Source organism: Parasteatoda tepidariorum, chromosome 10 (assembly GCF_043381705.1).
Source record: "Parasteatoda tepidariorum isolate YZ-2023 chromosome 10, CAS_Ptep_4.0, whole genome shotgun sequence".
Classification (NCBI taxonomy): Eukaryota; Metazoa; Arthropoda; class Arachnida; order Araneae; family Theridiidae; genus Parasteatoda; species Parasteatoda tepidariorum.
The window spans coordinates 82,048,780-82,066,461 of record NC_092213.1 but is presented as its reverse complement, the minus strand read 5'-3'; the positions used below and the strand labels follow the sequence as shown (position 1 = coordinate 82,066,461).

At 29.0% G+C, this 17,682-nt stretch overlaps 1 protein-coding gene across 11 annotated transcripts in view; it reads right to left on the bottom strand.

Moving 5' to 3' along the window:
- Positions 1-17,682, bottom strand: part of LOC107452250 (histone-lysine N-methyltransferase 2C) — a 156,375-nt gene that overhangs the window by 37,877 nt on the left and 100,816 nt on the right. For 6 of the 11 annotated variants that reach the window (XM_071187063.1, XM_043052933.2, XM_071187064.1 and 3 more), the window contains 9 exons: positions 16,350-16,637; positions 15,093-15,297; positions 12,849-13,045; positions 10,227-10,338; positions 9,843-10,145; positions 8,063-8,230; positions 7,711-7,780; positions 4,363-4,529; positions 1,051-1,103 (listed from right to left, as the gene is read on the bottom strand). In XM_071187063.1, coding sequence (XP_071043164.1) covers positions 1,051-1,103; positions 4,363-4,529; positions 7,711-7,780; positions 8,063-8,230; positions 9,843-10,145; positions 10,227-10,338; positions 12,849-13,045; positions 15,093-15,297; positions 16,350-16,637 — 1,563 coding nt within the window. The remainder of the gene's footprint in view (positions 1-1,050; positions 1,104-4,362; positions 4,530-7,710; positions 7,781-8,062; positions 8,231-9,842; positions 10,146-10,226; positions 10,339-12,848; positions 13,046-15,092; positions 15,298-16,349; positions 16,638-17,682) is intronic. The other 5 variants (XM_071187065.1, XM_043052935.2, XM_071187067.1 and 2 more) reach the window with 3 other exon arrangements.

Below are 17,682 nucleotides of genomic sequence, written 5' to 3'. Positions count from 1 at the left end.
AAGCAGTAAACTTGCAGTTTCTCCCGCCAAACACAACAGCAAAGTTGCAGCCGATGGACCAGGGTATCATAAAGTGCTTCAAACAGTCTTATTGTAAATGGCTTGTCAGAAAAATGATCTTAAATATTGTAAGCAATTAGAAGATTTGTAATTAATAAGCATTAATTAAATAATCCGACAATATTTTGAGAGTCCAAAACCGAATCTAACGGTAAGTCGAACTTCCGATATGTCGAAGTTTTTCGTCAGTCCTATCAGATTCGAGTTATCGCGAATTCACTGTATATAGACACTATAGCAGGGGTGGCGAACCTTTATGCACCAATGTGCCATTTTTTCTAAAAAAAATTTTTATGTTGTCATAGACGTGCCAACAAATCGTTTTGACTTCGTGATTATAGCGTAAGTAATAATACTAAATACTATCTACTCAAAACTATTTATTACAAAATAAAATACATTTTGCAATGTCTCAGTTATACGCATAATTCAACTTAAAGGAACATCAGTGTGACTTCTGTTGTTGCAGATTAGATGACAAATAACTTATATTAGGGTTATAAGATGTTAGTTTAAGCAGAACTGTTAATTAGTTTGCTAGTTATTTATTGTTAGCTTGTTTTTTATGGTTATTAATTGCTTTTTTGGCCTTAATTGTTCAGTCTTTTGTGAATTTTAATTTAATTGTTATTATGCTTCATATCGGAACTTCGTGATCGGTAGTGTGCCCAAAATATTGTGTCGCGTGCCATGTGCCATTGGTTCGCCATCCCTGCACTATAGTATGCAAATACAGATGCTTTATACTTCAGATAATAATACTCAATACTACATATGCTTTGAAAAACAAAAGTTCACATCAATGATTATTGAGCAGGAGAGAAAATTAATCCTGACTCCAATTCATCCACATAAGAAAAAGAAAAGATGTTGGTGAATAAACTACTGAGATTATGCAGACACATCATTTTATTCAGTGAGCCATGTAAATAATAATTATTTGTAAGTCAAACATTAATCTAACTAACTAAATAAAATACAAAAGCTCACTTTATCAATGTCCATTTCTGTTATGTCAGCTTCACTGATGGCTTTAGTATGAGCTATAAATAAGATAATATAATTTAACTTTAATATTCAAAGATTGAACACTAAAAGTATAGATTAAATTATTAAAATACATTCAAGAAACATGTTAGAATTTAAATATTCAAGGAACAGTTCACAAATGATTTTGCGCTTGGAGAAGAGGATTCGCGAGTAACAAGGAGTGTGACATCACACATTTTGGTTAAAATAAGAAAAAACATTGAAAATCAGCAAAATATATGGTTTTTCAAGAAAATAAGCATTCATCTCATTATTATTGTTGTTATGCTCACAAATGTTAATTAAACACAATGGTTAAAGTTTAAAAATAAAAATATATATTTATAGCATACTCTTTGTAAGTACATATTTATGTCAAGGTTGGGACTTGGGGAAAAAAAATTTTTTTTTCTTCCAAGACACAGGAAGAAAGCGGGAAGAAAATAAAAGTGACCAATATAATTATTGAACAATTACTATTAAATCAGTGTTTTCACTACAGCGCGAGAATGTCGCATATTTTTTTCTTTTCTCGGCATTAAAAAATTACTACCGCGAGAAATTCGCTCATTCTATAAATCAATTTCAAAATTCGCGCATTTCTCGCATTTTGGAAAAATCTTCGAATTAGGCCATTTAGAATAAAATCCATTTCACTTTTCTTGCTGGATCCTTCATTATTTTCAACATCTGCTCTGTTATCTAGCTTCCCTATTTACCAGTATTGTTCAGAACCTTTTCGAACAACAGAACACAACTCCTCCAAACCACGGAACCCCTTTCAGAACACATATCTCTGCAACTATGTGTTTACCATAGGTAAGGTTTCTTCATGTAAGACGCTCAAATTTTTTATGCACTAATGTAAGATGGACAAATACCTTGTAAAGGCAAAATCTTCTATGATGATGCACCGAAAATATTCAATGCTTTAAAAAATAGAAGACGTTAAAAATGTATTATAATTAAAGAAAAAATTTTTTCAAGAGTTTTTCTGTTTTTTAGTTTTTAGAAATCTCACTTAACTTTTTGAAATCTCACTCTGTTTTTGAGAAAGGGTGAGAAATTCTCACCCATTTTTTTTCTATGATGAAAACATTGTAAATGAATAGTTCAAATTTAAAGCAAACAAAACTTAATATAGTAAAAAAATAATAATAATTAAAATTTCTTACATTTAATCGTTTAAAAAAATTAACTATTTTCATTCTATTTATTTAGTTCTATAAAGAATTCTAAAATATATATAATCTATCACAATTATCAATTTTAAATTTGAATTTATTTCACTTTTATTTTCATACAAAATATGTTTACTTATATTTAAATAAAATATGAGTACTAATATTAATTTCAGTTTATTGAATATTCTATTTAACTTATCTGTGATACTTACATTATGTTATTATTTATATTGTTATTATTACACTGTTATGTTATTATTATATTGTTATAATTTATATATGTTATTATTATATTTTATTTGAAAATTCTTTATTAAAATAATAATAAAAATAATTAAAAATTCCTTACTAAAATAATAATATAAAAAGTTAAGTTCCTGCAATAATGCCTCAGGCTCTAAAAAATTTATAAGTTTTAGTTTTTAAAATATATATCGGTGATTTCAGTTTCAGCCTGTAAACCTCGAAAAGATACTGAAAATCGCAAAGGAAATGAAAAAAATAAAAAAAATAAACTATTACACTGCTCTGGGCATATGTATATATATATATTACCATCACAAACAATAGAATATTAAAAATAAAATAAGCACAACAGCAAATTTATGTAGGAAAATTAAACTAGACTTTTTTTCTGCATTAAAAGCAGGAAAAAGTAAAGTAATTTTGAGTTAAATTACTATAACATAGTTTTTTTTCTTTTCTTTTTTTAAATTACGTCCATCATTTGCTCTCTTGAGCATGAGAAGTCTTGCAGTCCAATATAAAAAAGAAATATCTTCACGGGCGGAGAGCATCTTGAAACTAGAATTATGGGCCTCCTGGAGGGCAGAGCAGTTCTATAGATGCCCGCCATTCACATGGGCCCTATTTGTAACATAGAGTAACATTCAAATCAAAAGTTATATGTTGTACTAAAGTTTCTCTATAACATTAGTACAACATATAACTTTTGATTTGAATTCTTCTTTTTTAATCAATTAATAATCACAATTTTTTCCTGGTCAAAAAATACTTTTTTTTTTTTAAGTAGACTATTCAGGGGTGATTGTGACACAAACTAAAAAACAATGAAAATTTTATGCATAAAAACTTGTTAAGCTATCAATTTATATACTATTCATAGATAATATAATTCTTTTATAATTAAATTACTTATCAATAAAGAATATCACACTTTTATAGTAACTAGTTTAGAAAAAAACTTAGCTTTTACAAGGATAACGATATTGGATTTAAAGAACGCGAAAATACAAATAGAATAATTGGGTTTTTGAATCTCGCTTAAATAAATACGAATTGCGACGCAAATGATGTACGATTTTTAAATCACATGAATACGATTCATAATGAATAACTTTTAAATTAAGTAAATACGAAAATCGAAGTTAGATATTAAAATTCAGTGAATATGGATCCCGATATTAGAGGATTCCAGTGTAGTTTCAAACATTAAAAACTATGAAAATCCGTCAAATCAAAAATTATAATTGCGTAAAAGTCACGTGCCTGAAAAGATTTTGTAAGATTTATAATAAGATAAGAAATCTGCATGGAAAACAAGAATATAGCAAAAGATTATCCAGTGTTACACTATCATGCTAGATACATTTTTAGCTAAAAAAGCTAAATTTATGTATAAAATTATACCAGCATTTATTATTAAAGTCATTTAAAACATATGTTACCACATATGTTCTAAGTTTAATTGCTACTGACAAAATCTGTTAATTGTGTCCGAGTTTTTTGTTATAAAGGCAAACAAAGAGGGAAAGGGATTTTACAGCTTTCTCTAAAAGTCAAGTGGTTTCGTAAATCAATTCAAGGTCATTTTGCCCTTAAAATGCGTTAACAAGTTTGAAATATTTTGGGAAATAGAGAAAGTGGATCTAAAAGAAAAGTTAGTTAAATAGAAAATACACTTCGCTATTTGGAAGTTATTTTATAAAAAAAATTCCAAAATGTTCTTAGTTCCTTGAAAAAAAATTGCAAAATAGAGAAATTCGCAATATGGAAGTTCATTAAATAGAAGTCTCCGACTGTATATAATGCCAGTAAAACTCATCACCGATTTAATGAGACAACTAACCTCTTATTGGTATAGGGTACATGAGAGGTATAACAGGAGAGCCATTTCTTTTCTTTTCAGGAAGCAACTTATCAACAAAGACAAGGAGGGGCCATTTGCTCTTCTGTTCAAATATACAGCTTTCTGGTGATGAGGACGAGATGACAGTATCTGGGCTACCAGCATCCCTATAAACAAATTCCAAATTTAATTTTATTCTCTACAAAATATATATTCACACATTTTACTTAAATTTTATCATGTCATGTTCTGAGACCGAAAAATAACAGTTAATGAATAAGTTAAAGGAGGTAAAAAAATTTATATTTATAAACAACCAAGTCAAAGTTCTTGATGATCACATCATAACATTTGGATGTTTTATGTTGGTTTCAATGTTATTCATGATGGTCTGACATCGTTCGATGGTTTACCAACAATCTTCCATCATTCCAAGATGGAAAATGGATCCCTTTTTTTTATTTTAACACCTTAAATGCCATGGGGGTCACCGGTGACCAACGAAGCCAAGATTATTAGAAACACATAATTTGAGCACATTTTCAATGCTTTTAATTTTTTTATATTGTTATTGTAACTAAAATGGTTTGAGGAAATTAATGCAATACATACTGAGTAAATCATTTTTACCAGGCGGGCAAGCCATGTAAAATTAGTGTGGCATTTAAACGTGTTAGCCATTAAAAGAATTTTGATTCTCATGGACCAACAATCCATGATGGTTTCAACTATATATTTCCATGAAGGTTTATTGGGAATTCTTGTTGGTTTTCAGGAATACACCATCATTCCAACATTTGATCTCTGAGAAACTATTATGGAAATTTCTGATGGTTCAGCATAAACAAACTATCAAAACAAGTTGCTATTCTTATGCCTGACTATCATAAATCCTTTTGAGTTCCTACATTGGGATGATGGTCACTTAAGTTGTTACCATTAAAAATAAAATGGTTCATGATGAAATTATTGATAGTTACCATCAATATTATGTTGTTCTATCAGTAGAAAACCATCAACAATTTTGAAATTTTTCCAGACTAATTTAATCAAATTTTCTTTTAATTCTTGTAACTGATGGCATACTTACATGGGTCTGTCCAAACATTTTGTGAAAGGTCTGTTTTTGTAAAATTGTGAAAAAATGACTCGTAATTTGTGAACATAAAATAAACATCAAGTCATATTCCATTTTTTCAAACAGGGTCCTGCTTTTATGAATTTGTGCAAATAGGGTCTTGTTATTGCAAAAAACTTTTTCAAGGAGTTTTTAAATTGTTAAGAGATACAAGATTATGCTCAACACTGTAAAATTATAATTATTAAATTTTAAAAAATAAATAGCAATTGCTGCTACTAAATTAGAGATGTAACATACAAATATTTGGTATTTAGCCTATTCTGCTGAGCACAGAATATTCATTTCGGACAAATAAAAGAAGAAGCGTCCGCCGAAGATGAAACAGTTCGTTTACATGTCCTTATACCCCCCACACTCCCTGGGAAGAATTTATTGGATTAACAAAACAATAATGAAGATAAACAAATTTGAGAAGGGTTCGATTATAAGATAAATTATTTTGTGAAGGTTCAGTTTTTAAGTTAAAATATTTGGTGAAGGGTCCGTTTTTATGAAAATATATTTTGTGAAGGGTCCGTTAACGGACACAAATTTCTTCTTAACAGACTCCTGACTAATTATTATTGATTGTTCAGTTCATGCACATAAAATGTATTTTAAAGCTTTTATTTACAATTCAAGAATAAAACAAACATTTTTTTATTAACCATTACAAGAATAAACCAAACAAACACACATAAAAAGACTCAGATACATAGCAGTAAAGAGATATAACACACAATTTTATTTTATGTCATTGCTAATTAAGAGTACAGGGTTGCCACTCAAAACTGGAAGAAAAAAATTCCCTGTGTTTTCCCTGTTCACTATCACTGTGCATTTGTGTGATCTATATTAGTCTAGTTATACTATTTTTAATTTCTGCAAAAACTTTAATAAAGAACAGCTTAACATACTTAAAACAAATAAATATATAATATATGAATACTAGTAAATATATAATAGTAAATGAATACTAGTAAATAGTTTAGTACAGCTGAAATATCCTTAAATATCCCATATCCACTTTTATAAGAAAAAAATAACAAATATAATTCCTAGTATTTTTCCAGTTTGTAAAGAAAAACTTAAAATGCCCAGCATTATCGATGATTTTTAAATTCTCTGTATTTTCTAGGTTTTCCCCATTTTCCCTGCAGAGTAGCAACCCTGAGAGTGGTCAGAACTAAAAATGAGTATTAGTCAAAGGGGGAAACATTTTGTCAGTTAACATAAATAAAATACAGTTATTTTATTATTGAAGGCAAAAATGTTTGATTTTGATAGTGCAATATTTTCTAATAATGTTATGGGGCAGTTCAAATATTAAAAAAGCACCTAACGGGTAGTTCATGGTTTTCTTATTTTTGTTGTTAAGGGGAAAGAGAGGGAAAAAAATACTTAAGTAAGTCATTTAAATCACATCACTTTCAAAATTTTTACAAAACTTAAAAAAGAACGTAACAAGATATTTTGGAAAACAATTACGCTTGGAAAAAGTAAATTTAAAGTGACAGTTAAGTTACGGGGTAAAATGATAGAACAAAGAGTTTTTTTAAGAGTTTCGTAGGTCAAAAGATTTAATCACAGAGAAAGAACACAAAAAGATTTTTAAGAAATATACTAATCAAAATTTTATGAAATAAATTAAAAAATAAATTGGATTATATTAGGAAAAATAAATCGTTTCAAACCTAGTGTATTTGATACCTTGTTTATTTAAATTGTTTTATATGCCTAGTTGAATGTAACCCTAAAATTAGATTACTACTGTAAAAGTCAAAGTTGATGCGAAAAACAAGGGGTCATTTCAACTCTCTTACATAAGCATTTGAGAGGATTGGAAATTTCCTTATTTTTGCTAACAAAAGAGATAAATCCAAAATTTCAACAACAATAAAAAATTATTACATAATATTTGAACGACCTCTTGTTTCTAAAAGAATATATTTTAAAATTTATAATATATTTTGAACATTTTTAGAATTATAATAAATTTAATATATTAAAAACAATAAAAAAAACTTTGAAGAGCTGTTGATGTATAATCACAGATTAAACCAAAACCGAGCATTAAAAAACAACTTTCAGAATTTGTAGAAAAACTTAAGGTAGAATTTTGCGATAAATATATAAGATAAAATATAAAAATATTAACAGCAATAAGTACAAAAATTTAAATTTGTGTTCATTTATAAGATAATTAGTCAAGTAAGTTTGGTACGTACCTAAAAATTTTGTTACTTGATTCTAGTTCACTGGACTTCAATAAGGTGTCAATTTCATTTTTTTCAATGGCTATAAATATGGAATAAACAAAATAAATAATTACTAACAATGTTTTCTGAATAAATATAACCTAAATAACATGCTTAAGAATTATATACAAAATTTAATAATAACATTTGCTTGTAATTTCGTTTGAGCTACAAGGTGTCCTGCGAATTAACGAGAGTAGTAATTTTGATAGAAAATTAAAACTTCTGAAACAACATTTTAAAATTGAAGTAAAATGTTCAGTTAGAGTTTAATAGAAATTCAGCATGCAGAATTCTTAATAGATAAAAACCATACATTCACCTTTATTCATTCCAGGGAACTCCTGATTATAGAAACCCCTGTATGGTGGGGAGGAAGGTGGTAGAATGGACAATGAAGGTGGGTGTTCATTTGTGTATGGATGGTAAGAATAGATATCATTTTGTCCAGGAATTGTAGAGCAACCAAGTCTACCTTTTAATTGGTTATCTGTTGTGAAAGGAAAATAAATCATTTACTGCAAACTACACAATAAAAAAAAGGAATTATGACCAAACAAAAGTATTACAGCGTGTGTGTGTGTTACACATAATTTGTTTTATAGATAAGTAATGTACAAGGGCTGTTTTTTAAGTAAGGGCCGTTTAAAATAAAAACCAAATGAAAGAAAAAAATTTTCACAGAGCAAATTTATTTTATGATTCTACAAAACGGTCCTTACTTAAAAAAAAGCCCTCAAATTATAATTTAGCAATAAGTTTCTTTGAATCATGTGCTTTATTTTTGCGTCATATTTATTTCATTAATATTAAATTTTGTTTGCAAAAAAAATATCAGGTTTCTAAAGTGTTTTAATTCATATAATTTTACCAAAGAAAGGTACTAAGTTAAATTTATCAGACAATAAGTTGATAATTTCAAAGAATAATTTTGTTCGACAATTACAAAAAAAAGTATTTTGGAAATGATAAAATGTGAGAAAAAATCCCACTTGTTGGATATAAGGACGGTTTTTTCAAGTGGGCCCAATCTGAAAAATTCTGCTGGGTTCAAATTGAAATATTATTGTCAGAATATTATATTATTGGAATATTATATTAATTAATAGTAATTCACTTTTAGACTTTTTTGAACCATTTTAATCAGTGGTATATAAAAAGGTAGCAAAGGGCAAAAGGAAATTCAAGTTTTATTTTTAAAATAAAAACTTTAAAAACTATGTTATTCAAGTAAATTGACAATTAAAAAATTTGGTTCTTGTCAGACTTAAATAATAAGCTTAACAACAATACTTACAGAAGAAAATGAAATTTTGAAGTAAAAGATATCTAATACTAAAGTTATATGTCCAACATTTTTTTGTTCGAGGTTTAACGAAATTGAAATTATTTTTTCCACTTGAAAAACCAAATTTTTTTCTTTTATTTGTTATGTTTTAATATGATTTTAAGTTTCAAGTAACAATAAAATGGCACACATTTTCTCTTGTAGCAGATAAAATCCTTAAAACTTGCAGCATTGTCATTAAGCATTATGTGAATGCATTAGTATAGAAAGAGGCAAAGACAATCAGCCTTGCGATTTTTACTAGTACAATTAATTAAAATAAAGAGATGTTGGATCGAAAATCCAAATATTTTGCCGCTAATCAATTATTTGAAAATCCAAAATTTTTATTTGCAGAAAATTGAATGCTCTAAACAAACTTAAAATACTATATCAGGACAAAAAGCTAAAGTCAGGTCAAAATATTTTTTATCAGAAATATCAGGACAACTAACTATGAACCCTGCATTTTGCCAATAGTGTGAAATTAGTCCCAGATACTTTGATAATGTAGAGGTATCAAATTCTTTTGGTAACAATAATTAATTTGGTAACCAATTAATGAATATAAAAAAAAAAAAATTATCTAAGCAAAATTTATGAGTAAAGAAAATTAAATTGTTTTTTAAAATTATTTCATTTTTACTTTTTTTTAAGTATGACGTAAAAATTTGAAAAAGTACAGTTATTTTAGACAGGAAAAATTTAAGCAGGTTATAAAACAAGACAGAGCGCAAGCAATAAAAAATAAATATTAAAAAATAAAATAACAAACCTTTTATATTCAAATCTCCAGATCCAAATACAGGAACAGCAGAAAAATTGGGCTTAATATTGGGCTCAATAATCCTTAGAGGAGGCAAAGTGGTCAATTTATTCATCATATTTTCAACATAGTTCTCATACCCTTCTTCGAGTTTTGACGAGCTTCTCCTGCATTTCTTTTTCAGAACAACTCCTCCTTCAGTTTTTACTGGTTCTTCTAATTTTTTCTTTTTCGGTCTTTTACGTTTAATTGGCTTCGGTTTCTCTCCTGGTGGTGGGGTAGGCTCTTTTTCTAACTGGGCTCGTCGAATATCTAAAAAAAATTAAAATAAGGAAAATTAAACTAAAATCACAATTAATTTTCGAACATTTTATTAAAGAGATTGAAACACACCCAAATAAGACTGCTTCTTTGCTTTTGCATCATCCAGCTTGTCTTTTCCATCCAAACTGCCCATATCAAACTGAAGATCCAGCTTGGAAAGATCATCCTCTTTTTGCAATTCCTATCATAGACACACAACAACTTAAATGATAGAATAATACACAAATTATAAAAACTTTTCTGGAAAAAAAAGAAGTTGCAACACATATTTAATACTACTAATAAGTAGTATGCCTTTAAGCTAACACAAATGAAGAGCAAGGGAGGAAGAAGTAAGAACTCTCCTGTCATTCGCCTGGACCCATGACGGTGGTTATAGTAACGAGGCATAACTATTTCAAGTAGGGGTGTTGGGTCACTGTTTAGAACAGGTTTTGGCTCGGGTCAGTGAGAGAAAGGGAATCTTTTTCTTTAGTCTATTGTGTTAGCTAGTGTGTACAATAGCAGACTGCCTCAGACTTTGTGGCAAGGGGAGTTCTTACTGCAGACAAACTATATGTCTATAAAAGCTGATTCAGAGAATAAACAATTTTGCACTTGGAAAGGTAGGGTTTTTCTGCAATACAGCCAAACTCCCCAGTGTAATAACTTAGTATTCATTGTGTGATGTTATCTGTATTAGGGTTCCACTCAATTTCAGAAAAATATTTCCTGACTTTTCCAGGTATACCAGGTGAAATTTAATGAAAATTAAGACCCTACTTTTATCAGAAAACTTTAATTCTTTTATTCGTAATTGGAATAGTAGATTTCCTGTATAAAAAGATATTAATAAATGAGGAAGCGAACATTTCCATTTGACTAAAATGTGAAATTTTTGCAACTAATAATTGTAATAGATGTTAGAATTATTTAACTCGAATCTCAATAACTAGTTACTGCTACTGACAATTTTAAGACTGGTTATTTTCCAGGTAAGATATAGGAATATTCCAGGTTTCTGTAAACAAATTGAACTTTCCCTGACTTTTGGAGTTAAAATAAAATTCCCTGACAGGTTCTCCCTCCCCCGTGGGAACCCTGTGTATACAGTAGAGAATAATTTATCCGGTACCCAGAAAACCAGGGGAAATTTTGCTTGGTTTTTCCGCCATTTTGAACTAGAACGACTGAGGAAAAAGTGGAAATTTGACTCATCCTTGAAGTGGGGTAGAGTCAAATGAGGGGGGTGGTGGTATTCTTATTTTAAGATGTGTTACTCTTTTTCGTTGTAATTTGGGTTCGATAAAACATAGATTAACAGCAGTTTTTGGTCAGCGCAGAAAACCGGGAAATTCAGACATCCGGAATAGCGATGGTCCTGAGCTTCCATTGATTGGTTCTCTACTGAACCTCTATTCACTGTGTAATGTTTTAAGAATTGTCACTATCTTTTGGTGGAAATAAAGCTTAAAAAGTTGAATTCTGTAGTTTTGCAGAAAAACAACATGTTTGATCATCTAGATTAAATTAAATAAACAAAAAGGACAACAAAATTTAGAAGTGATTAATCTATGTCACGAGCATATTGTGTTGTAGAGGGAAAAAATCCTACTATTATATCATTTTTACGAAAAATGATAAAGCCATCACTAAATTTGGAAGAAAAGAAAAAACATGTTGAGAAATTGAATTATTCAGAATAAAATAATGAAATGCTGATTTGAGGAGAGAAAGGTGAAAAGTTAATGAATCCTGACTAATTAGGGTCAGGAATACACAGATCTTACCAAACATGGTAAAGAAGTACATCTCCCTCTTGAGGGGGTGGTGCAAAAGAGGGGAAAGAAGTAAAAATCTGGGTGAAACCTGTCAAGAATGTAACAGTGATGAAGGCAAGCAAAAAAAAACTCGTGGAAATGAGGGAAAGGGAATAAATATATATAAAAAATTGAGAACGGGGAGTGAAAGTGACCTTGAATGTACAGGGTATCTACTGCATAATCCATGACTAATTCCAAGAATTTTTCATGACTTAATGAAGTTACTATCTTTTCGGACAAAAACACAACAATAAATTTAAAAAAGCATTATAATAACACTAATTGAAATGATAGGTATAACCAAAACTGTTATACTCTGCATCTTCATATTTATAGATTTTAGTTTAAAACAGGGTAAAGAAAGANTTAAAAACCACGTGAGAGAGCTCGGGAACAAAACAGAAAGAACGAGAAAGATCCGCGGGTGTTTTATAAAAAGGGCCGCCGGCAGTATTGGACAAATTCAAGGACCTATCAAGTTTTTCAAGGACCTAAGACGTTTTTCAAGCACTTTCAAGGACCTAAATTTAGCAACAAAAAAAATTCAAGGACTTTCAAGGACTCTCAAGGACAGTGGGAACCCTGTTAATACACATTTGAAGTTTTTACTGTACTATTTTTAATTTAAGCCTAGGAGCACCAGTCTCGGTTTTCTCAAAACATTCAGAACTGCAGAGACAGATTTCATGAAAAATGTGAAAACTAAATTAGTGCAGTAGCAGGGAAATATACTACAATTTTAAAATAAAAGATAATGGGAATTATACAAAGGTTTTAGACTAAATATTTATTTTAAAAATTCAAAAGAGAAATAAATAAAAAAAAAGCGTACAGAAATTAGGTTTTCGTACGATAGAAACAATTTTTCAGACATAAAGAAAATACATACCAACAAACTTTCAGTACTTTTCCTGGGTGTTTCAGCAGATGGGCAATTCTGAAGTAATTGTTTTAATAACACATTTTGCTCTGCCTGCTCTCTTTCCTTGTCAGCGACAGTTTTAGTCAAATTCTCCAATTCCTCATCAGAGGAGCCTTTAATATTAAATATACAATTCAAATATTTCAATTCCTCATCAGAGGAGCCTTTAACATTAAAAACACAATTTAATCAATGAGATAATATCAATCTATTATTGATAAGTGCAACAAAAGAATTTGTTATATAAATGCGACAGTTAGGATATGTCTGTCAGATTATAAAATTAACCCGCGGCACAATTAAAAGTCATAAGAGCTGGAACTGCTTTGAGTGTTCAACTTCACATTATATTTTGTACAGCAGCTCAAAGGCTACTGGACTTAGAAACTCAAATTGCACATATGTGGAGAAAAATATACAAGAAGTGTGAAGAAACAAAATTATTAGCTTTAGAATTAAGATAAGATTAGAATAATTAAGATTAGGATAATTAGCTTTAGACTTATTAACTAATTATTGAAAACTCATAACTTGTTGAAAAAATATTATGCGGATAGCTCACAGTTACATAACTAGAGAGTTTAAATTTAACATGCTGAAAGAGTCATTTTTATTTATGAATTTAACAACAACAAAAAATCTTAACTAAAAAAATTTTTCTCACATCAAGTATTTCAACAAAATATGGTATAGTTAATAGTACATAATAATATATCACTGATGAATTAGAATATACTTGCTTTTTTTATTCATTTCCATGAATCAGTATTAAGTAGATGTATCGAATAAATAAATTTCAGTTTAAACAGTATACATTTTTCATATTATATAAATAGTACTATATACCATTTTAGTACAATAATATATTAATAAGTAATATAAATATATTAATAACTCCAGCAACAAAATAACTTACGCCTTCATTGGACCAATATTCATGAATCTTGACTCATCAAGGGTTCAAAGGATCTTTATTTTTTTGATATTGTCCCTACATAAAAATTTTCGATTCACCCGATATTTCACAGCCACTTTACAATCAATATCAATCCTATATAGAATTATCAGATTCACCCGATATTTCATATCCATTATTTAGCCGCTGTGGGCCCTATATAGGCAGGCCATTCTAGGACCAATATTGAGCCAATTTTAAACTCAAACGCGGCCAAGATACAGCTGTTGCTAGGGAATTTAGTAAATATTGTACTCATGTACCAAATAGTACTAAATTTTACACTATATACCAGGGATGGGCAAACTTTTTTGGTCGAGAGCTAAAAAAACGAGAGAGAAAAGTTTGGTGGGCCGAGTAAAAACTTCTAAAATAAAAAAAGGTATCCAAGTTTTCATTTAAATATTTAATGAGATAAATGAAATTGCGATTTTATTTTTAAAAGTTCCTTATATTGAGGTTCGAAGTGAGATGAGCTTAATTTAAGGCTAAATGCTTCTCTGTTAGTCTACTTCTGAAATTATTTTTTCTGAAGTTCATAGTTGAAAACACTTGTTCACAGATATAAGATGAAGCAAACATAGCACTGATTTTCTGGACAGGAGATATTAAATTTTGGAAACTAGCTTTTGATAGTGATTTGCAAAACTCAATCTTTGGCATGTTTAGAAACAACAATAGTGTGCAATCTTTCCATACTCAATAAATAATGCTAGAACTCGCACTGGCAGAAAAATCCGCTCGCTGGAGCTTAAAATGCGCTGTCTGCCACGTGTGAAGCACAATTCACCTATGTCAGATTCTATATGTCTGATCTTCGAGAAAGATGAACGCTTGTTGGAGCTAATCTGCAGCTCTTCTACAAAGAACTTCTGCTTTCAGCATTTTACCAATTGAAGCTGTCTGTGCCAACTATTTCCATCAATTCCACCAATAGAGAAAGTAAAATCGTTATCAGTACTTTGTTTAAAAAAAAGGAACAAAAATAGCTTTAAACAAAGTAGATAAAATAATGGATGTATAATGTATCTTGTTTACATCCGCCACGAATCGGCAAGTTAAAATTCTATTCGCGGGCCGGATAAAACCTTACAATGATCCACAGTTGGCCTGTGGGCCGTAGTTTGCCCATCCCTGCTATATACCATTTTAATGCTATATAAATAGAATTCAATTGTTTCAAAAATAAAAACTTTTAAAAAAAAAATAATAATTAAATAAATAAATTTAAAAAAACACCAATAATTCATTTTTACCATCAGCTTCCTCTTTCTTGCTTTCTTTAGTTGAACTATCTGCATCTTTCTCCATAATTTTATCTTCAACTCTATTTGAAGTGCTGTTCTCAACCAAACTTGGTGCATCATCAACAATTTCTTGTTTGATATTCAATAAAATATCGGTTTTAATTTGTTCGTCGGATTCAGGTTTATTATCTTGCTCAGATTTCTTTTCAAGTTCCTAAAAAATTACATTAATTCTGTTTTGAGTACACATTGCTCTTTGACTAAAAATATTTCATTATTGATAACAATGATAAAAGTTAATGGTACACTACAAAGCTTACATCAAGAGCAAGAAGAAAAAAGAAAAACGCAAACTACGATACCACAGAAGAAAACTTTAATTTCATAAGAGAATTTTTAACTAATAATCCACACTACTGACTTAGCTTACAGCTAAATATTAAAATTGAAGGTAGCTAGTAAAGTGGAATCCTAGCACAATCATCAGTTTTTAAACGCCTTTCATCATAATCTTTACTGAAAATAAACTCCATGTCTTCTCATATCATCTATTACATGGGAAAACTATTCATCCACGAATTATATATAGATCATATTTTTACAGGTTAAAAATTCAATTGGAAATGAGTTTGGTAATCATTACAATTATGATTTATTTTGCAATGAATAAAATTTGTTTGTTAAAAAACATATTTCTATGTTGTATTAATATTTTAAAAACTAAAACCCTAAATTTTATTTGCTGAAAACATTACATACAATGTTTAAATTTTACATAAACCTACTAGGCGAGATTAAGAAACTGTTTTTTCATTGTAGTGTTTTTATCTACATATAGAAAATATTAATACTTTTTTGATAGTTTATAATTTTCAATTCTTGAAAAATGTCTACTGCTGCACAGTAACAAAATTTCCTTTAACTTTGAAATATAGCACAAAATGGTAGACGTCATATTTAGCAGCATGTTTTAAAAGCAAGAAATTTTTTTTAAATATATTATTGAATAAAATTTTTATACATGTTCTCTATAAAACTATGATACAGCACCCAATGTTGGTTTTTGGAACAAAAATTTTTGCTTTATAAAATTTCCATAATTTTTGCCACGAAATTCTATAGCAAAGTTTTTGATACAGACTATTTATAAATATAAGCTTGGATAAGTAAGTAATAAGCGAGATAAAAACACATAGATTTTTTAAAATGAATTTCAAGACTAAACGCATGAATTTTAAATTAAGTGACTTAAAGTCTGCTACAAACCTGAGGTTCTGAGTTTAAAGAACCAGGCTTTTGTTCAGCAGATGAGAGAGGTTCAGAAGGAGCAGATACTCTGCTTTCTTCCAAATTGGTGATAAGACTTACTTCTGCAGAGTTACTTGCTTGCTGCTCTGTTTTGATGACGTCTTGTTTACTGTTGTCAATAACTGGCTGATCTGCTACTTTAGGGAAATCTTTGATTTCTACCTTTATATCACTTGAAGGCAATGTTGTCTTAACGTCACTGATTTTAGAAGGCAATTCAGGCCTCTGAATTGTATTGTAAGGCAGCTGGAGAAATAGTAATTTTTGAGAAAAAAACTAGCAAGTCACCAAAAATAATATATGTCAATCAGGATTTTAGATCTAACAATTTTTGTTTTCATAGCTGCTTGCATTGTTACTCAAAAAATTAATGAGCATAATAGGGAAATATATTCATACCTGCCAAGTCTCCTGCTTTTTAATGAAGACTCCTGTATTTTACGACTATCTCCTGTTTACCTGTATATTTTGAAATTTCTCCATATTTGTAGAAGAAATTTAAGAAGAAAAAGAAAAAGAATTTTGGCGATAAAATATCTGCTAATGGTAAAAATACTTCTCGTATTCCTCAACAGTTGTTGCTATTGCCAGTATTGCGGTATGTTGAGTATTTATAGTTTAAGTAATTATAAATAATAATTTTAAAAAATCTTCTTTAGATTAAGATTTATATACATATTTTTTACTTCGCTAAATATAAGTGCTTAAATTATTTCCAATTTTGATTTTAAATATGCAAGATGTATCAAAACTTTAATGTGGCCCAAAATATGTGGTAAGTAAAATCTACATTGTTTTATTTCTCCAAAGTTGGCAGGTATGTATATTATATCAATTTTAAGAAACTACATTCAAATTTATATTTAAAGAAAAGTACAATAAATGATCTCAATAATGCAAACCTAGAAAGGTAAAATTGTGAGCTACATAGAATTTTGTATAGATCATTTTACACTATGCTTATTTTATCATTTCACATTATTATTAAGCTTAAGCGCTAAATATCGTAATACAGGTCTTGAAACAGTAAAATATTTATATATTTAAAATAATTTTTATGTGAAAATTACTTAACACAAAAATATAAGCTAGAAATATTTATTATTAACAGAAAAAAAAACTGAAATTATCAAGAGCATTAGAATTAACAACATTTTGGTTTGCTTTAGAGATAACATTCTGCAAAAAGAGGGGAAAAAAAAGAAAGAAAAAAAATCACCCATTTTTTCTCAGTATTTGACATTTTAAAATAAATTTTTCGAAGCAACAAAAATTTGTACTCATAAAAGAA